Here is a 20,312-nt window from a genome sequence, read left to right as displayed (position 1 = left end):
CTGGCAGTATCTGCAGGGACACCTAGGTGATTGACCTCAGGATACCATGAAGATAGGAGAGGTGACAAAAACATGTACCCTCCAACTCCTCTCCCCAACAATTCCAATGCACTTGGCAGGAAAGGCAAAGGGTGCTAGGAGTTTAAAATCAATATTGTCTTAGGAGGTTGTGAAAGCAAAATAAATCTTGGGGCCCCAGAATCACTAAGCTAAAGGGAAAAGTCAAGCTGGGAACTGATTAGGGTAAAGCTGCCTCCCATTCAAAGTCATCCCTCTGCTCACTGAGATAAATGCATATCTGATTGCCTTCTTTGAGAGGAATACAACCATTTGCTCTTTTTTTTTTTTTTTTTTTTTTGTAGAGACAGAGTCTGGCTCTGTCACCCAGGCTGGAGTGCAGGAGTGCGGTGGCACGATCTCTGCTCTCTGCAACCTCCGCCTCCGGAATTCAAGCAATTCTGTCTCAGCCTCCCAGGTAGCTGGGACTACAGGCGCACACCGCCACGCCCGGCTAATTTCTTTTGTATTTTAGTAGAGATGGGTTTCACCACGTTGCCCAGGCTGGTCTCACACTCCTGAGCTCAGGCAATCCGTCTGCCTCGGCCTCCCAAAGTGCTAGGATTACAGGCGTGAGCCACCGCGCCCGGCTTTTTTTCTTTTTTCTTTTTTTTTTTTTTGAGGCTAAGTCTCACTCTGTTGCTCAGGCTGGACTGCAGTGGCGCCATCTCGGCTCACTGCAACCTCCGCCTCCCGGGTTCAAGCGATTCTCCTGCCTCAGCCTCCTAAGTAGCTGGGACTACAGTCGCGTGCCACCATACCCCGGCTAATTTTTTATTTTTAGTAGAGACGGGTTTTCACCATGTTGGCCAGGCTGGTCCTGAGCTCCTGACCTCAGGTGATCCGCACGCCTCGGCCTCCCAAAGTGCTGGGATTACAGGCGTGAGCCACTGTGCCCGGCCCCATTTACCTCTTATCTACCTATGACCTGGAAGCCTCCTCCCAGCTTTGAGTTGTCCCGCCTTTACATATATTGATTGATGTCTCTTGTCTCCCTAAAATGTATAACACCAAGTTGTGCTCCAATCGCCTAGGGCACGTGTCGTCAGGACCTCCTGAGGCTGTGTTACGGGCGTGCGTCCTTAACTTTGGCAAAATAAACTTCCTAAACTGAGACCTGTCTCACATTTTTGGGATTCACAAGGTACAGAGGAAAAACTTGGCTCTAGGGCCTGACGTGCTAGGCCACATAGGGCGTCCAGCGTGTGCTTAGATTGCAAACTGGGTGCAGATTACAGGCTAGTTTTTGGGTTAACCTTCGGCAGGCGATGGCGCCTTTCGGACTTGAATCTTTCGGCGCTCGGCTACTCTCCCCTAGCTCCTCTCCCATTTTCCCCCAGCAGTCTCCCGGGCTTGGGGACGCTCGGTGTTCGGCCACGCCGCCTGTCGCCTGGTAGTGGGACCGGAAGTTGTTAGGGGGAGGGGGACGGCTGTGATGGGGGGGATATTTGGGGGGGCAGGTCCCTTCTCAGGTGAAGCTGCTGATGGAGATGGAGCCGCCACCACTGCCGCCTCTGAGCGCCCGGGTCCTGGCTCCGGCCCGGCGACTGCCGCCTCCTCAGTGACCCCACTCCCCCCGCACTGGGCCGCCCGGGCCAGAGTGGGGGACCCCCGCCCCCTCGCCTCCCTCTCCCCCAACACCGTCCCCTCTCCCCAACCCCTCACAGCCTGCGCGCGCGCGGAGACGCCTCAGGTGAGTGAGGGGCGGGGCTTGATGGGGGTAAAGCGGGGGCGGGGCCTCGGTAGCCGGGGGCGGGGCCTGAGGGGCTCGGGCGTGAAGGAGCAGGGAGACGTGGGCGGGGGAAGGGGCCAGGCTGAGAGAGGGTCGCGGGTTGGGCTGGGGCCGGAGGGGTGGAAGATGGCCGGGGGAGTTTGGCCCGAGGCCCTAGTATTAAGAGCGAGGTAGCAGGGACTCGGGGGTCCTAAAAAGGCGGGAGACAGATCAAGGCAGGGGGCTGAGGACAGGCAGGAGCTGCCAGGCGCGGGGCTCCTCCGTGGGGATGTGGCTTGGGTATACAGCAGAAGGACAGCGAGGAGAAAGGAGCAGCAGAGAGGGTATCTCAACAAAAAAAGCGAGAGACCCGGGTGTTGGGTCGAGGAATGCTGAAGACAGGAGTCTGGGGATAAAGACGTAGGCCTAGGTGAGATCTGGGAGGCAATGAACATATTGGGAGAAACATGTAGAGAAGAAACTTAGGATGGAGTGAGAAGTGCACAGTAGGGTGAGAGGTGTAGGGAACTTGGGAAGCAAGGCTGGGAAGGAAGAGATTCACTGCCTAAGAGCCCTAAGAAAGAAATGCAACAGAGGAAACCCCAGGGCAGACATCCAGATGGGAGCTGCAAACTTGGGAAGCAGGGTGCCTGCTTCCTGTGTACCAAAACAGCCCTCCCTATACCTCCTCACACAAATCCCATCCCGTTATTTTCTTACCCTATGGCTGCTAGAGTTGTAGGTTCTCACTTTTTAAATTTTCTATATTATTTCTGTGCCTTTAAAAAAAATTATGACTAGTCCTGTCTGGGAACAGTGGAACGTTTAATGGAACGTGGACCTTTAGATATGCTTATGAAATATTGTACCCCAATCCCCCTCCAAGGTCAAGAACTCACGAACTCTGCTTCCAGGAAATTTATTTTATTTTATTTTATTTTTGAGACGGAGTTTCACTCTTGTTGCCCAGGCTGGAGTGCAATGGTGCAACCTCGGCTCACTGCAACCTCCATCTCCCAGGTTCAAGGGATTCTCATGCCTCAGCCTCCCAAGTAGCTGGGATTACAGGCGCCCGCCACCACCCCTGGCTAATTTTTTGTTCTTTTAGTAGAGATGGGGTTTCACCATGTTGGCCAGGCTGGTCTGGAACTCCTGACCTCAGGTGATCCACCCGCCTCGGCCTCCCAAAGTGCTGGGATTACAGGCATGAGCCACTGTGCCTGGCCAGAAAATTTTTTGCATACCTTATTTCGCCCCATTCCCTTCTCTCATGAACAAAACTGTCTATTGTTACTCTTATCAACCCTCGCTTATATGTCTAGTAGTTCCTACTGTGCCTGTGTCCCCAGCCTGTACCCTCGAAGCATCAGTGGTGGGCATGGTATGTTCCTGACATGCTCACATGTCAGCTTTAGGTGTTCCAACGTCATGGTCAACCAGATGACCATTGAAGCCTGTCTCCCCTTACTGATACTTGCTCACTTTGCCTGGGTGAAGATACATGTTCATATCCTTAAGGAAGCATGAAAATGTTATCTGACTACCTAGAATATTTCCACTTAAGATAACTCAGATTCTGAGGACAAGGCCAGATAAAAGGCCAAATCAGACAATCTTCGAAAGCATAGTGTTTCGTTTGGTTGGGGTGTATGGTAATCCCTCACCTCCCCATGGACCTGCTAGTAGGTCTGTGAATCTTGCTCTATGGTTTGCAGGAGGACTTCAGCTTTCCCTACTAACAGCCTAAAGCCAGAGAATCCAGACAGACCCTTGGGTCATGAGAACAGTCAGATGAGTAGCTCCTGAGATAAAAATAAAATCTTAAAAGAAGAAAATAGCTTTACCATTGGGAAGCAAGAGAAGTTTCACTGGAGCTTCTGGGGTGGGCTTCAGAATGGTGACAGCTGCCCTCATTTTGGCAGCTTCAGAATTATACCTTGCCTTAGTCAATAGAAGTTGATGTCTCAAACACAAAATATAATGTCTTTGTTGCCCGCTGACTGCAGTTAGTTAGTTGAATTGTAGCTTCTGGGCAATCCCCTTCCTCTGAGTAGGTTAAGGGTAAGGCATATTTCAGGACTTGGCTCAGAAATAAGTCCTGACTTTTTTCCAGTGAAAATGCAACTGAAAGTCTCTTTATGTCCTCTTGGTTTGAAATCTGCAGCTTGAACTTCCCAGCATGGGAGAAACTTATCCCACCTTTCACCGTACCCCCCGCCCCCACACACACAGCAGTATCCACAAAGGAATTATTTTTTTCCCCAACTGGCCATCTCTCTCTCTCTCTTTCCACACACACACACCCCAAAGAAAAAGAAAGATAGGTATTTCTAGCCTCGTTTTACTCTGTAGGAACAAATAAGAGTGTGGGACCCTGTGAGTGTGGACAATGCCACAGGCAGAGGGACTCCGTTTCTTTATTGGTCTGTTGACTCTGCTGAAGAAAGCTTTGAATTCCAGGCTTTGATTTGCTTCCTCTTCTTAGAAGAGTTATGGACTCTGTTCTGGAAACAGAGAGATAGGTTCAAAGTTTATCAGACAAAAGCATCTAAGAAAGGGTAGTGCTGATATGAATGACCTGGTCCAGCTGCGGGTAGGATCCACATTGTAGGCTCTGATGCAATACATATGCTGGGGTAGTCCTCGAGCTAAGAGGCTGTTTCTACTTTAAAGAGACTTAATGACCATCTAGTTTGGTGTTTTCCTCAAGTCCATTATCTCTGAAAAGAGACATAGGAGGAAGAGGATTATTTATCCTCCCATCCATAAGCCTGTGTTTCCAGTTCAAGGATTTAGGTCACCAAGACGCAGACCCAAAAACCGTTCATTTAATAACCCAAGAAAGAAGGCAAGCAGCGTGGCCCAAATCTTCCAACTGGGGCAAGATTTAATATAGTGTTCCAGTGGAAAGAACCCTCTAACGGTAACTTGGGCTCTACATGTCCTAATTCTGTTGTTAACGAGATTGGTGACTCTGGGCTTAGTTTCTTCTGTTAAAAACCAGGAAATTGTAGATCATCTCTCAACTCCATTTCAGCTCCAGGATTTCTCAGTTCCTGGTGTACCCCTGCCCTAGACCCTCCACATGAAGAGAGGCTTACCAAATTGGATTATCAGAGCAAGACTATTAGCAGAGGAGCCTGAAAACATCTTTCTGGCCCAAAAAACAGTGAGCTTTTTTGATCAGCATGTATTAGGGACTTTTGGGCACAATTGCAATCAAAGGCAATTGTTCCTGTCTCTTCTACATTTTTTTGCTACTGTACCCTAGTCAGAATACTTCACTGAGACTTCCCTGTAATTTCAAACTTCACTTGAGAGCACTAACCCTGTTTTGGGCATCTTTGGCTTTAAAACTGATTATTATAAAACTCAAATTGAATTTCCCTGCTCTACTTTCTCCACCCCTGCCCAAACATACCACTGAACAGCAATGATTTTGTGAGGCCTTTCTATAAACAGAGAGCTATACTTGGGGGTACACCCAAAAACCCCAAAAAGTATCATCTCCTATGTATCATATCTAGTGATTTAAAGTGTTTAGTTTGGCCCTTTTCCTTAGTTCCTTATGTCCTGAAATGAGACATGGGAGGGATAGGATTGTTTCTTCTCCCACTCATAAACCTTAGCCTTCTCTCTCTTCTGCAGTCTACATGGGGAGGACAGAGAAGCGCAAAGAACAAGAGAAAAGATGCATCCATCTGAGATCTAAAAGGAGACAATGAGGTGATATTTTCCCCCTGCCCAGGTGTTGTGTTTTCAGCTCTTACCCCTTTTTATTTTAGAGACTGGCCATTCCTAGGATGACCTGGGAATTCATCCCCTCTGCACTGCTCCCCAAGCACTTGGATAATGAAGCTGAGCTGTCTTCAACTGTATTATATGTAGACAGAAGGTCACCATCTACAGCCTGGTGAAAAATGAGTCAGACCTTTCCACTGTAAAGACAAACACATGAGCTGAGCTAAGGTTGGTGGGTTTCCTTCAGAGAGCACTAGGTTGACCCTAAAGATAATTTCAGAGCTGCAAATTGCTTGATGTCTAGGTCTTTTTCCTGGAAAGGGGCTTGCAGACTAAAGGTATGGCTAATTCCATACCTTTCCCTGGCCCCTTTGCGTCTTCTCCCTCCTCAGTTATGCAAAGCTTTGATAGAGAGCAGAGCCAGCTATGTGATTCCAACATATTTTTGCTCAGATTTCATTCAGTTCAGGAAGGCACAGACAGTAGAGGATGATGCTGTGGGTTTGCTCTACTTGTAGCACCTGAATGGCTCATACCCAAGGCACATGGGAAGTTCTGTCTTGTTAATAACTACTGCTCTCCACCGCAGAACCCAGGTACTAAGGGAAGGTGGAGAAAATTTTTCCACTTCTGCCTGTTATAGTTTGGGAATAATAACAAAAACATGGTATGGATCCTTGCCATTCTCTCTACCTTCACCCTCTTTCCCAGCAATATTCTTCTCATGACCTTTTACCCCCTAGGCCACATTAAGCATGTGTTAAATGACTTTTTTTTTTGAGACGGAGTTTCGCTCTTATTGCCCAGTCTGGAGTGCAATGGCCCGATCTCGGCTCACTGCAACCTCCGCCTCCTGGGTTCAAGTGATTCTCCTGCTTCAGCCTCCTGAGTAGCTGGGATTACAGGCATGAACCACCACCCCTGGCTAATTTTGTATTATTAGTAGAGATGGGGTTTCTCCATTTGGTCAGGCTGGTCTCGAACTCCTGACCTCAGGTGATCCGCCCGCCTTGGCTTCCCAAAGTGCTGGGATTACAGGCGTGAGCCACCACACCTGGCCTAAATTACTTTTTTTTTTTTTTTAGGATCTCACTATGTTGCCCAGGATGGCCTAGAACTCCTGGCCTCAAGCAGTCCTCTTGCCTTGGCCTCCCAAAGTGCTGGGATTACAGGTATGGGCCACCATGCCCAGCCTAAATTCCAATTTTGAAGTGTTACTGGATTAAACAGGATTCTTTAGAGTATTTGAAGAGTTTTAATCACTAGTGATGTCCATCTTATTTCAGGCTTTCAGAGCCACCACATAGAGAAAACCTGACTTTCTCACATTTTTGTCCTCAATACTTAGAGCTGTGAGAATGTTTCTGGGGAAAGGGGAGTGGTAGCTGATACCTGACCTCCTCTTGGAAATCAGACTCTGGAATGGCCGTCACTGCTGCCTGTCAGGGAGCCTGGTGGGAAATCTTCTGTTTAGAAAGGATGCCCATTCCTGTTCAAATGTGTTATAATGTTGATGGGAGAAAGCCAGGGCCATGGAGGACTCTTGTTTATGCCAAGTGGATTCAAACAAATGAGGAAGAGCTAGGCACAGTGGCACATGCACCTGTAGTCCCAACTACTCATTAGGCTGAGGAAGGGGGATTGCTTGAGGCCAAGAGTTTGAGGCTGTAGTGTGCTGTGATGTGCCCATGAACAGCCACTGCACTGTAGCCCAGACAACATAGTAAGATCCCATCTCTAGTAAATATAATGAATAAATAAGAACAGGGAAGAAAATTTGTGTCTCCAGAGATTACAAGACCAGCGTTTCCTCCCTCCTCACAGAGATATTCCTTTTGAATTGGAACACTGATTGTTTCTAGTTGCTTTGTATTCAGCTCAGAGCTGAATTTAGGGTACATATGTGCCTACCCGCCATCACTGAGTGACGGTTATGTTGCTTTATTTATTTATTTATTTATTTTGTGACAGAGTCTCACTCTGTCACCCAGGCTGGAGTGCAATGGCATGATCTCAGCTCACTCCAACCTCTGCCTCCAGGGTTCAAACAATTCTTATGCCTCAGCCTCCCAAGCAGCTGGGATTACAGGCACGTACTACCAAGCCCAGCTAATTTTTGTATTTTTAGTAGAGATGGGGTTTCACCACGTTGGCCAAGCTGATCTTGAACTCTTTTTTTTTTTTTTTTGAGACGGAGTCTCGCTCTGTCACCCAGGCTGGAGTGCAGTGGCGCAATCTCGGCTCACTGCAAGCTCCGCCTCCCGGGTTCACGCCATTCTCCTGCCTCAGCCTCTCCGAGTAGCTGGGACTACAGGCGCCCGCCACCACGCCTGGCTAATTTTTTGTATTTTTTTTTTTTAGTAGAGACGGGGTTTCACCATGGTCTCAATCTCCTGACCTCGTGATCCGCCTGCCTCGGCCTCCCAAAGTGCTGGGATTACAAGCGTGAGCCACCGCGCCCAGCCGATCTTGAACTCTTGACCTCAAGTGATCTGCCTGCCTCAGCCTCCCACAGTGCTGGGATTACAGGTGCGAGCCACCGCCCCCGGCGGACAGTTATGTTGCTTTAAAGCTAATCTCCTTCCAAGATCTTTGATACAATACTGTCTCATGTAACTAACTTCCCTCTCCTTATACCTCCTCCTCCTGCAATGTGTCTCCAATTGGCACTGCCTAATTTGACCCAGTTCCTCTAAGGAGATGCTAAGATCTGCCTGGCTGGTTAGGCAGGGGAGGAGGTGCTTTAAGGGGTAGAGAGTAGGAAGGCTAGGCAGGATGTGCTGCAGGGAGACTTGAGCAAAGAGTAAAGTACATCTACTGATTTGCTCCTGGTTTGCACAGAAAACCAGGACTGAAAACAGCAGAGTTTCAATCCAATGCCCTCTCACTTCCAGGGTTACCAACTTGGTATTAAAACCAGCTGGAGAGCCGGGCGCAGTGGCTCACGCCTGTAATCCCAACACTTTGGGAGGCTGAGGTGGGCAGATTACCTGAGGTCAGGAGTTCGAGACCAGCCTGGCCAACATGCCTGGCCAACATGGCAAAACCCTGTCTCTACTAAAAATACAAAAATTAGCCGGGTGTGGTGGTGCACACCTGTAATCCTAGCTACTCGGGAGGCTGAGGCAGGAGAATCACTTGAACCCGGGATGCAGAGGTTGCAGTGAGCTGAGATCGTGCCACTGCACTCCAGCCTGAGTGACAGATCGAGACTCCATCTCAAAAAAAAAAAAAGAAACAAACAAACAAAAACCCAGCTGGAGTCAGCTAAGTACAGCTAAGTACTGATTTTGCCCAAGATGTGTCACAGAGCACATGTTAAGAGCAATTAAGCAGGAAAGCTCAGCTTACTGTTAGAAAGAAAGTCCAACTCAGAAAACAACTCCTTCAGACCTTTCTGGAAATTGTTTTGGGGCCATTTGGGCAAAAGTCCAAGAATGAGATACACTTTCTGAGCCAGTGCTAGCTGAATGCTATGCTTCACCTGTTCTACCCACCTAGTGCTTGTCTAGCCCTTCATTCACACAGGCATTAGGCATGCTGCATGCACACAAACACACATGCACACACACACAAAATAATATGAGCATATTTCTTCCTGTAGAGCCAGCTCGACTTCTTCTTCCTTTTTAAGTAACAGACCCCACTCCCACAGGGATCACACCAAAGGAAAAGATGACTTACCTGATATTAGAACCAGGGAAAAGAATTAGCTGAGTGTGGTGGTCCATGCCAGTAGTCCCAGCTACTCGGAAGGCTGAGGCAGGAGAACTGCTTGAACCTGGGAGCCAAACACATGCCACTGCACTCCAGCCTAGGCAACACAGCGAGACTCCGTCTCAAAAAAAAAAAAAAAAAAAAAACAGGGAAAAGCAAGAAAACCCATGAAGGCCTTGAGTAGCCTGGCTTTTGAAAGGTTTAACAGAAAGAGGACACCTCAGAGAGGCAGGCAACTTGTGTTCTTGTTCTTGTTCTATTCTCACCATGAACCTTGGGACAAGTAACTTCACTGCTCTCAGCCTCAGTTTCTCTCAGTTTCTCCAAGCAGAAAACAGGAAAATCCTGCTCATTCTTTCCTCTCCTGCATGGGGAGGTGTGTGAGGGAAGTTTCAAGTGGCACTTTGTGGGCTTGTTTTGTTTTGTTTGAGACAGAGTCTTGCTCTTGTCGCCCAGGCTGGAGTGCAATGGCATGATCTCGGCTCACTGCAACCTCCGTCTCCCGGGTTCAAGCAATTCTCCTGCCTCAGCCTCCCGAGTAGCTGGGATTACAGGCGCACCCCACCACGCCCGGGTAATTTTTGTATTTTTAGTAGAGATGGGGTTTTGCCATGTTGGCCAAGCTGGTCTCGAACTCCTGACCCTGTGATCAGCCCGCCTCAGCCTCCCAAAGTGCTGGAATTATAGGCATGAGTTACCACGCCCGGCTTCAAGTGGCACTTTGAACTTTGCATTCTTTTTCTTTTTTTTTTGAAATGGAGTCTCCCTTTGTTGCCCAGGCTGGAGTGCAGTGGCGTGATCTCTGCTCACTGCAACCTACACCTCCCCAGTTCAAGCAATTCTGCCTCAGCCTCCCGAGTAGCTGGGATTATAGGTGTGCACCACCATGCCCAGCTAATTTTTTTGTATTTTTAGTAGAGATGGGGTTTCGCCACATTGGCCAGGCTGGTCTCGAACTCCTGACCTCAGGTGATCCACCCACCTCGCCCTCTCAAAGAGCTGGGATTACAGGCGTGAGCCACCATGCCCAGCCTGAGCTTTCCATTCATTTTGAAAAACACCAAAGGGCAATTATGAGTCTAATGATTTGGAAATGAAAGGGCCCCTCAATATCAGATTGCCCTCCTTTATCTTTTGATCTCTATCTCAAGTTTTGTGGCTAGTTCCAGAGAGTATGAGTTCTCTAACAACTGCGGACTTGGGCTCTTCTAATGATTGTTCCTAAGGGACCCTTGAACGAACACTTATTATTATGGCTTGTTCTAGTGGTCCAGTCCCATCCCAGGAAGGATGTCAAGAAAAGAGGGTTAATAAACTTAGAGAATTTTTTTCTCCATGCCCTGGCTTCCTAGGGAAAGAGGGTTGATATTAGGAATCCCTCTGACAAAATGTAAGAGAGAATTGCTTTGTGAAGTGAAGGTAAGCCCATGTTTCAGGTTTTCTCATGAGCCTTTAAAAGGAGTCTCTCAACTCCAGACAAGAAATGGGTGGGGGGGCAGGAAAACAGATACTTTCCTCTGTATGCCTTCCTGCACCCCATCACTCCTACCTCTCTCCATATACCATTACGAGCAAACCAAATCTTTATCCATCTGCCTCAGTGAGATCCTTCAAAAAGACTAAGAATCCCCACAGCAGCTCAGACTGTTCCCTTGCCCCATTTTTGCTTCTGCCTCTGCCTCAGGGCATTTAGTTTTCATCAGATGAGTGGGGAATGCAATTTTCATTTTTTTTTTTTTTTTTTTTTTTTGTGACCGGGTCTCACTCTGTTGCCCAGGCTGGAGTGCAGTGGCAGGATCTCGGTGCACTGCAACCTCCACCTCCCAGGCTCAAGCGATTCTCCTGCCTCAGCCTCCCGAGTAGCTGGGATTACAGGCATGTGCCACCACGCCTGGCTAATTTTTTTTTTTTTATTTTTAGTAGAGATGGGGTTTCTCCATGTTGGTCAGGCTGGTCTCGAACTCCTGACCTGAGGTGATCCACCCGCCTCAGTCTCCCAAAGTACTGAGATTACAGGTGTGAGCCAGTGTGCCTGGCCATAATTTTGTATTTTTAGTGGAGACGGGGTTTCACCATATTGGCCAGGCTGGTCTTGAACTCCTGATTTCAAATGATCCACCCAACTCAGCCTCCCAAAGTGCTGGAATTACAGGTGTGAGCCACCATGCTGGCCGCAATTTTGGAGGTATGTAAATTTCCACCAGATTTTTTTTTTCTCTCCTCCCACAGGCTCCTAAAGAGATACTTCATTGCAACAAATTATCACTTTTAAGTGTTCTCAGTTCCTGATTGTTTAATACTCTACTGCCAATTACTGCTTGCCTTCCCTCAAATAGACATTAACCTTCATTTTAAATTCAGACTCCCCCCTCCTTTTTTAAAATAAGCGTAGCAGAGTAATTGATGAGAGGGTGGGGATAACCATTTACAGGTTTAACTTGTTTATTACACCTTCAGTGGAGGACTTATCACTGAACCCTGAGTGGGCTGCTCTCCTCCGTCTTCTACTTTCCTGTCACCCTCCCTCACACCACATACTCCAAGACAGAATCCCTTGAATGACTGAACCCAGCTTCTTCTTATTACTACCCCCATCTTTAACTGCGGTATAGAGCCTCTAAGGGGCTGTTTCTTTGCTTCCTCAGGGCTGAGGTGTAACTTCCACCTACATACACGGTCTAATCTCAAAATCCAGGACCACTCTGGATTAAGATAGCGTTTCCACCTCAGAGGCTGGGGAGGCCTGCAGAAGTTGTAAATTGGAGGAAATATTAGGATTTGTAAATCAGGGTACGTTGTCTTTCACCAGGACAAAGTGTAAGGTTTTTCTTGGAGGCAGGGTCTCGCTCGGTTACCCAGGCTGGAGTGCAGTGGTAAGATCACAGCTCACTGCAGCCTCGACCTCCAGGCTCAAGTGATCCTCCCACCTCAGCCTCCTGAATAGCTGGGACTACAGGCACATGCCACAATGCCTAATTTATTTTTATATTTTGTAGAGATGGGATCTCCCTATATTGCCCAGGCTGGTCTCAAACTCCTGGGCTCGAGCGATCCTCCCACCTTCTTTCCAAAGCACTAGGATTACAGGCGTTGAGCCACAGTGCCTGGCTAAGGTTTTTCTTCTTTAGGATAATATCACACCATGCTTAAGTGCTCCTTTAGGTTTCTTGCTAACTCAAGAATGTTAAAGAAAAGCCTCCTCCCTTCCCAGAGCTATCTTCTAATAGCAGCTATTTTCTCTTTCAGCAGAATCTCTTTAAAATGGACATAGAAGACTGCAATGGCCGCTCCTATATGTCTGGTATGCCTTCTGTGTGTTCTGTTTGTTAGGGGCTGGAAGCAGACACTCTCCTGTAGAGCAGAGCAGAGAGCCTTCAGCCTAGGCACACAGCCTCTAAATGTCCTAGTCACACAGCTAACACTCATGCTTGGTGGCCCTTAGTAGTGTGCAGTTATTTTGGTGATCTTACATTCCCTAAATAGTAATTCTCTTTTCCAGACTTCTTGGGGGATAGAGGAAGGGAATAGGAGGGGAATATGAGCAGACATCATTAGAAGAATAATTTGGGCCGGGCGCGGTGGCTCACGCTTGTAATCCCAGCACTTTGGGAGGCTGAGGTGGGCGGATCACGAGGTCAGGAGATCGAGACCACGATGAAACCCCGTCTCTACTAAAAATACAAAAAATTAGCCGGGCGTGGTGGCGGGCGCCTGTAGTCCCAGCTACTCGGAGAGGCTGAGGCAGGAGAATGGCGTGAACCCGGGAGGCGGAGCTTGCAGTGAGCCGAGATTGCGCCACTGCACTCCAGCCTGGGCGACAGAGCGAGACTCCGTCTCAAAAAAAAAAAAAAAAAAAAAAAAGAAGAATTTGAAGCAAATAGATGGAAACAAGACATGGTTCCTTCTCCTTTGCTCTGAAGTCACCAGCCAAACATGAAATCCTGTTCTATCTAGATAGAGTGGCACAAGGTTTCAAAGCTCAAAGGCCTGCAAGGGCCAGGTGGTCATGTGAATGAGTGAAGTAAGGTTAGGATAATAAGCAGAAAAGAATGGCGGGGGCTGCTGTCATGAAGTGGAGAACATATGTCCCACTTAAAGGGACAGCAGCTTTCAGTGTCCACTAGAACTTGTCATGCAGGAATGTGTATCTAGTGTGGCCAAAACTTCTAAATTTTTAAGAGAAATCAGAAATCCAAATTTTTATATGAAATGTCTCCATTTTAAAATAATGACTCAAGGCTGGGCACGGTGGCTCACGCCTGTAATCCCAGCACTTTGGGAGACAGGCAGATCACCTGAGGTTAGGAGTTCGAGACCAGCCTGGGCAACATGGTGAAACCCCCTCTCTACTAAAAATACAAAAATTAGGCCAGGCACGTGGCTCACGCCTGTAATCCCAGCACTTTGGGCAGCTGAGGTGGGCAGATCACGAAGTCAAGAGATCGGGACCACCCTGGCCAACATGGTGAAACCCTGTCTCTACTAAAAATACAAAAATTAGCTGGGTGTGGTGGCTCACACCTGTAGTCCCAGCTACTCAGGAGGCTGAGGCAGGAGAACTCAGGAGACAGAGGTTGCAGTGAGCCGAGATCACGCCACTGCACTCCAGCCTGGCAACAGAGTGAGACTCCATCTCAAAAAAAAAAGAAATAATAGAAACCAAAACTGGGTTTTGATGTGATGAGTATCCCTATCAGAAACCCAAGCACCATTGTGGAAATGACCTATAGCTTATTTTTTACTCTAAAGTAGGACCAATGAAGGAATTATTGGCATGCACTAAAGGAGATAGCAAGATGGGTCAGACACACATATGAGAGTCATTGGCAACACCCGGGTAATGTAAGGTAAGATGTTGACTCTGACCCCTTTCTTGTTTAAGGAGGGAAGGAGTTGGAATGGGTAAAGGCATTCAATACCTGCCACATGCTTGACAGAATGACAGGGATCAGGTAGACTCATTTAATTGGAATAAACTTTATTAGAACAAAAGTCATGGCCTTGTGAGGAGTGAGCCAGCCCTCCTACCTCCTGCTCAGTTAAGCCTATTCAGAAAACCACTACTGAGCAACGAGTACACTTGGGACCCTGCTTTAATGCTGGGGAACACTCAGATGGATAAAATCCAGTCCCTGCCATAAACCAGGCAAATGAGAAACTACAAATCCCGTGGAGCTCTTTTCAAACCTGTTTATGGAGAATATTGGATACTCATGGAGGTGATTTGCTTCACCGTGCTATGAAACCAAGTTTTCCCTGCTTTCAGCAGATTGGCATTTCCTAGATAAGAAGTGGCCTCTGCACAGGATGGTATTTGAATGGAAATGGAGGCCAGGAACTCCTCCTCTGTACTTTGAGAATTCTAGATGTCAGCAGCTACCTTAGAAAGGGAAAAGGGAAAGTCAAAGTAGGGCTACCATTAGCCCTGAAAAGTACCCCTCTTAGGACTGGGCATAGCTGCGCTCATCACTGACCCATCTCTCCTGGAAGAGTCATATGGAAGCAGCGGGAAAGGCTGCAGCACCCAGCCCTCCTGAAGCACACTGCGGGCCTCCACGGGCCATCATAGTTCTTCTGCTCCGTGCCAGGTGACCTTCCCTCATCAGGCCACTTGATGAAAAGGGTATCTCTCCTGTTCTTCCAAGAGATTTGAATTCCTCACAGAATGTGATTCAGAAAATCCATCTTTTCTCCCCTTTTCTCTTTTTAAAGGTACAGATCATTCCCTTCTGGGGCAGGGAAAAGGGGGAGATAAGCAGGAGTCTATTAATTTACAGCACAGATAACCACCCCCTCCATTTTCCTATCTTTCAAGGGAAACAGTTGCTGAAACCCAGCTCCTGCCATTAATTGACTGAGCAGTGCTTGCCCCAAGTTTTCTGAGACTGTGAAATGTTTAAGAGAACTTTAGTAGAAAGGGATTCAGGGATAGGCAGCCCAAAGTTTCACAGCCCCTCCCACCCCCAAATTCTTGGAATCAGAAAATGTAGTCTTCCAAAGTAGGTCAGTTTGTCAGTGAGCAGCTCCTCTGAAAGGGAAGGGAGCAGAGGCCTTGTCCTGATAGAGGGCGGATTCATCCAGGGCTTTCGGCTGCTGGGGCCCCAGGGGCACAGGAGGGAGGGGAAGTGGGGAGACCGTACCAGCCTTTTTGCCTGGGATCTGAAAGGTCTCAGGGCCACGGAGCAACACTAGCCTGACACCAGACTCTGCTGGGCCCTCTCACTGCTGGAAAGGAGGAGGCTGTCAGTCCCCAGATCTAGAGAGCAACCTTCCTCCTGAAGGAGGAGGGAAAGAGTTTGGTGGGGGAGGGGCTTTCTGCCTATCTGAGAGCCTTGAAGCTGTCCGTGTCCTGGGCCCCATGACCTCTGGGGCCTTGGCTTCCCCAGCTGGCAGAGGATTGGGCCTTCCCTGGGGCCCCCCCTTTCTCCCTCCCACCCGCAGGCCCATCCATCTCTCTCTCTCTCTCTCTCTCTCTCACACACACACACACACACACACACTCTTGCCTCTCTCAGGCATTTGTTGTGCAGTTCCTCTTTGTCTGCTGGGCACGAGGGGCAACAGCATCTGCCTTTCCCTCCCTGTGCACACACCCACCACCCACCCCCTTCACTGTCTTGGAAAAGGGATGCTGTAGCCTAGCATCTCCCCCACTATATACACATATACATTCTCTCCAGCCCCCTCCCCAAGCACATCCAAGCGTGCTCTCCCCTCTCCTTCTCTCTCTCCCTCTCTCCCTCTCCCTCTGTCTCACACACACACACACACACACACACACACACACTCAACACACATACACCCTGGGCTGAGCTGCTCTTGCTGGCTGCAGCCGTGGGCCTCTGCTCACCGTGCCGCTGCTGCTGCCTGCGAAATGACGGCGGTTCCCCTCACTTCCAGGAATCCACGCTTCCTGGAAGGTGAGTGGCTGGGCTCACCCCTGCCTGCCACTGAGACGCAGACATGCATACACCACCCGCACTCCCTCGCCGTTTCCAAGGCGGCGGCCGCGTTCGCACCCCAGGGTCTCACCGGCAAGGGAAGGATAATGTAAGTTCAGGCAGAAGGCGGCTAGTGGAGGGAGGAAGGGGGTGCTGGGGCTAGGGAGCCAATTCAGTAACTACTCCCAAGCCTGAGGAGATGGAGAGGATGGGGGCTGTGTGTGTGTGTGTGTGTGTGTGTGTGTGTGTGTGTGTGTAGCGGGGGAGGGGGCGTTCCTCCTTATACTTGCGGAGGATGGGAAAGGGTGTTTGGTGTTGCTAAGCAAAGACGGCGAGTTGGACAGTGGGAGCCTATGGTGACATCTTGATTAGGCCTTGGGGATAGAGGTAGAGCTGCCTGGGGTGAGATGCCGAGACAGGCCTGGGTGGGAAGGGGTAGTGGAGAAAATCAAGGTAAGGAAGAGGAGCCTTGGCAAACAGATGCCTCAGCCTGGAACAGAGATCTGAGGGGCCTCAGCCTCCTCCCCACAAAAGAGCTGAGGATGGGCGTCTTTCTTTGCTCTTGTACCCACTATTCCCTGCTAGCAGGCTAGGATCCTGCCACCCTGGAGCCCATGGTCAAGAAAGGGAAAGCAGTTATGATGAGGTGCCTTGCAGAGAAGTGCGGAGGTTCTCCAAGCTCATGGCTATTCCCTAGATGTAGCCACTATTTAAAGGTCTCAAGGAAAGGCAGCAGGAGTGGAGGGCTAGCCTCCTTTAACATGTGAAACACCTTTAGCTTGTGGCCTGTTTCCCAGTTCCTTTCTCTCCCTCCTGCTTTTCAGCCTTTACCTACCTCCCAGTTCCTCTGATGTGAACCTCATGATTTGGCTTTGCCCTCTGGGGGTTCAGCCAATCTATGATGACTTTGAGCAAGAAAATTTCTCAGAGACCTAAGAGCAGCCTTAATTCTTGGCTTTGACAGTCTGGGATTTCTTGGGAGTCCCAGACTTTTGAAATTCCCTCACTGGGGTTTCTGGGGCTGAGAGAGGAACTGTTAAAGTTCCTAAATCTTACTCTAGTCCCCTTCACCCCTGAGCTAGAATTCAAAATCCTTGGTGCCCAAGAAAGCCTTTCTGACTCCTGAAACAGATTCATTATACATATATATTAGCCCCATGAAAGTAGACTTAAGCCTGTTTTTCCCCTTACCTTAATCTTAGGGAGAGCAACAGCATCAAAGAGCCTCTTGAATTACTGGTGTGACTCCTGCTTCTCTTCCTGTTTCTGGACCTTAACTGGGAAAGTCACAAAGGATGCTTTCCCCTCAGTGTTTCTAAGCGTACTTTTAAATAGATTTTCCTCCACATAGCAAGTCCCTGGCCTCAAGAGGCAGCCTCAGCCGAACAAGCTGAGACCAGCGATGGATTTCCAACAAGTTCACTCATCCTTTTAGGGTCAAGGCCTCAAAGCCAAGTGCCCTGTTCTTCCCTGATTAGTAACATCAAGTGATTTAGGGCAATTCAGCACTAATAAAAGGAATAAGAAGATACCCTTTTCAGCCCTTCTAACCCTAGTAAACCCTACACTTAGTTGAAAGGATATATTTAAAAGTGGCTCTGAGTCTACAAGTCTCAACCCACAATCCTGAGATGCTCACTTCATGATATGTGTGTGGTTCTGATTTCGGGCAACATTTTTAGGTAACCATGGCTGACCTAAAGAGCCCCAGCTGGGAAAACTCAGATTCAAGCCATAAGGCTTTTTCTATAGATAGTGAACAAATTTCCTCAGGCTTTGACGGGATAGAATGGGGAAAATGGGACTTTAGGAGAGGATATGAATGGGAAATGGTCCCAAAGTCCTGAGTGGTTGTTTTCTTCCCACTGACCAAAGCTGGAGAGGGATCCCTCAGGAGGGTGTGTTCCGGATTTCTTGCCTCAGGCCCAAGACTCCAACCATTTTATAATGGAATCTTTATTTTGTGAAAGTAAGTATGTGCATAGCTGGGCAATTGGGTAAAGTACTAATAGGTGGACTTCAGGGATGAATTTTAGGCTTCCTCTCTCTTTCTTGCACTCTCTCTTGCTTTCTCTCTCTCTCTTCCATATTTAGGCCTGTGTGCACACATCCATGCATGTTCATGTTAGCAGATAATGTAGAAGGCTACCAGTATGTTTATCCCAATAGGTATGTTCTCTTTATATGTATCTACATGTGTGCTGTGTCTCTGTGTGTGTTTATCTACATGTATCTTTATTTCACCTATATATTTGTGTAGAAGATTGTGGGGAGGAGGGATTTTTTAAAAAAAGACATTCATGTCTTTCTTTAGGTATGTTATCTGATTTTGAAAAACATTATGAAAGCCTCAAAAAGCATTTTTACAAAGCAATTTATCAGAAAATTTAAACAAATATACTGAGAATAAATTGATCACTTAACTGTCAATGAATATCAGATAGTAAACACGTGATTGGAATCAGATCAGTAGGAGAGTTTCTAGAGTAATCAAATTTTTGCTGAATTTAGAAAGTCTAAGGGACCCAATTCTTCCCTACTAAGATTGTGACCCCCAATTGGCTGTGTAGGTGCTGGTTAAGGACATGGACATTTACTGTCTGTGGTCCCAGTTCCACACTAGCAGCTATGTAACCTTAAACAACTAACGTAACCTCTTTTGTACCTCAGTTGCCTCATCTGAAAAAATCATATTAGCACCTACTTCATATAGTTGCTGTGAAGATTAATGAAATTATTCATTTCAAGTGCACAGAATAAAGCCTGACACATAGTAAGCACTCAATTAATATTATTAGCTGCTATGATGATTACTAATATTATCATTAGATTCAAGGACAATTCCAGCTACCTTTCCTGCAGATCCTGAACCTGGCTGGGGGCTCCAGAGAGGAACAGTAGGGAAGAATGTCTGTCCTGAACATCTGTCCCTTCTGCAGCCCCCATTTTCCTCTCCGCCCTGGCACGCCCAGCCCCAGCCCTGCTTCCTGTGGACGTCAGGCAGTGATGCTCTTCCCCTCAGGCCTAGATAAAGGTAGGGTAGGCAAGGCCCAGCCACTGAGCTCAGAGAAGGCAGCACCAGGCATCCATATTGGCGGGGGCGCAAGGTATGGTGCCCAGCATACAACACTGCCTTGTACATGGCTATGAAGGAAATGTTTGTGAAATTTAACTGAATTTTTTTAAAAGATTAGGCAATGGACAGTAGATAACTCCAGCTCCAGCTTTACCTGCCCTCTTATTCTCTCCTCCAAGGTAGCGGGGACTCATCTCTGGAGAAGGAGTTCCTCGGGGCCCCAGTGGGGCCCTCGGTGAGCACCCCCAACAGCCAGCACTCTTCTCCCAGCCGCTCACTCAGTGGTAAGTGTAACCTCCTACCACCTCCTGGCAGTAGGCACCCCCTGTTGCATTTGGCCTTCAATTCACCTTCCACTGGCAACCATTTCCCCATCGTCACCTCCTGCTGGTCTCCTGCTTAGTCTCTAAGAGCAATAAGGAGCCTAGTGTCTAGGGTTTTTCTGGCTTCTGAAAGGAGAGTGAATAGTCAGTCACTGGCAGACTAGGGTGGAATTAAAAGAGGTATAGGTGGGATTAAGGTAAAGGTTTCAAAGAGAAATTATGGAATTAGAGAAGCAGGTAGATAGAAATGGTCATCAGGTGGAGTTAGATAGGAAATAGAGAGTAGAAGGACCTCCCCATCTCCCCACAGCCCATTCTCCTACCCAGACAGGGTCCCCATGACTGCCCCTCCCCAGCTGGCCCTAGATCTGTGACATTCTCTAAATGGTTGGAATAGCCAGGAATGTAGGTCGAAGCTAGAGCCAAAGCCTTCTCCTCAATGGTTCCTTCTTCCTTTATCCCTCTTGCCCTGCCTCAGAGTTTTATGGAGGTGGAGGGGGTAGAGGGGTTCAATCTAATGGGGTGGGAGGGAACTGTAAGCATGTCTGTCTTCCAGGTTTGCTCTCTTTGGCCTGTTGTCCCCCTTCAGTCTTCCTAGATCTGTTTTCCCGCCACTGTTAACTTGCTGGCTTCCTGCCCAGGGCCAAGCCAGACATCTTTCTTAATGACAAGAGAATAGAGAAAAAAGCTCCCCTTAGTCGCCTCCTCTCCTCAGTGACAGAAGACATCCTATGTACCCCCAACTT

At 48.2% G+C, this 20,312-nt stretch overlaps 1 protein-coding gene and 1 long non-coding RNA gene across 7 annotated transcripts in view; one reads left to right on the top strand and one right to left on the bottom strand.

Annotated features, from left to right (window-relative positions):
- The first annotated feature begins 1,520 nt into the window (after positions 1 to 1,520).
- The window catches only part of IKZF4 (IKAROS family zinc finger 4), a 31,491-nt gene continuing 12,699 nt past the window's right edge, over positions 1,521 to 20,312 (top strand). Inside the window, exons 1-6 of one of the 6 annotated variants that reach the window (XM_030822462.1) lie at positions 1,521 to 1,750; positions 5,417 to 5,494; positions 12,476 to 12,527; positions 13,976 to 16,276; positions 18,043 to 18,136; positions 19,423 to 19,527. In XM_030822462.1, the coding sequence (XP_030678322.1) occupies positions 16,190 to 16,276; positions 18,043 to 18,136; positions 19,423 to 19,527 (286 nt within the window). In that variant the 5' untranslated portion in view covers positions 1,521 to 1,750; positions 5,417 to 5,494; positions 12,476 to 12,527; positions 13,976 to 16,189. Of the gene's footprint in view, positions 1,751 to 5,416; positions 5,495 to 12,384; positions 12,528 to 13,947; positions 16,277 to 18,042; positions 18,137 to 19,422; positions 19,528 to 20,312 lie in introns of those variants that run through there. The other 5 variants (XM_030822464.1, XM_030822465.1, XM_030822463.1 and 2 more) reach the window with 5 other exon arrangements.
- On the bottom strand, positions 4,093 to 19,507 carry LOC115837255. The gene is made up of 3 exons (XR_004032293.1): positions 19,398 to 19,507; positions 5,539 to 5,678; positions 4,093 to 4,272 (listed from the first exon to the last, which is right to left on the bottom strand). It is a non-coding gene; the product is annotated as an uncharacterized LOC115837255 (long non-coding RNA).

This window comes from Nomascus leucogenys, chromosome 11, assembly GCF_006542625.1.
Source record: "Nomascus leucogenys isolate Asia chromosome 11, Asia_NLE_v1, whole genome shotgun sequence".
NCBI lineage: Eukaryota > Metazoa > Chordata > Mammalia > Primates > Hylobatidae > Nomascus > Nomascus leucogenys.
This window is presented reverse-complemented; position numbering and strand designations above follow the sequence as displayed.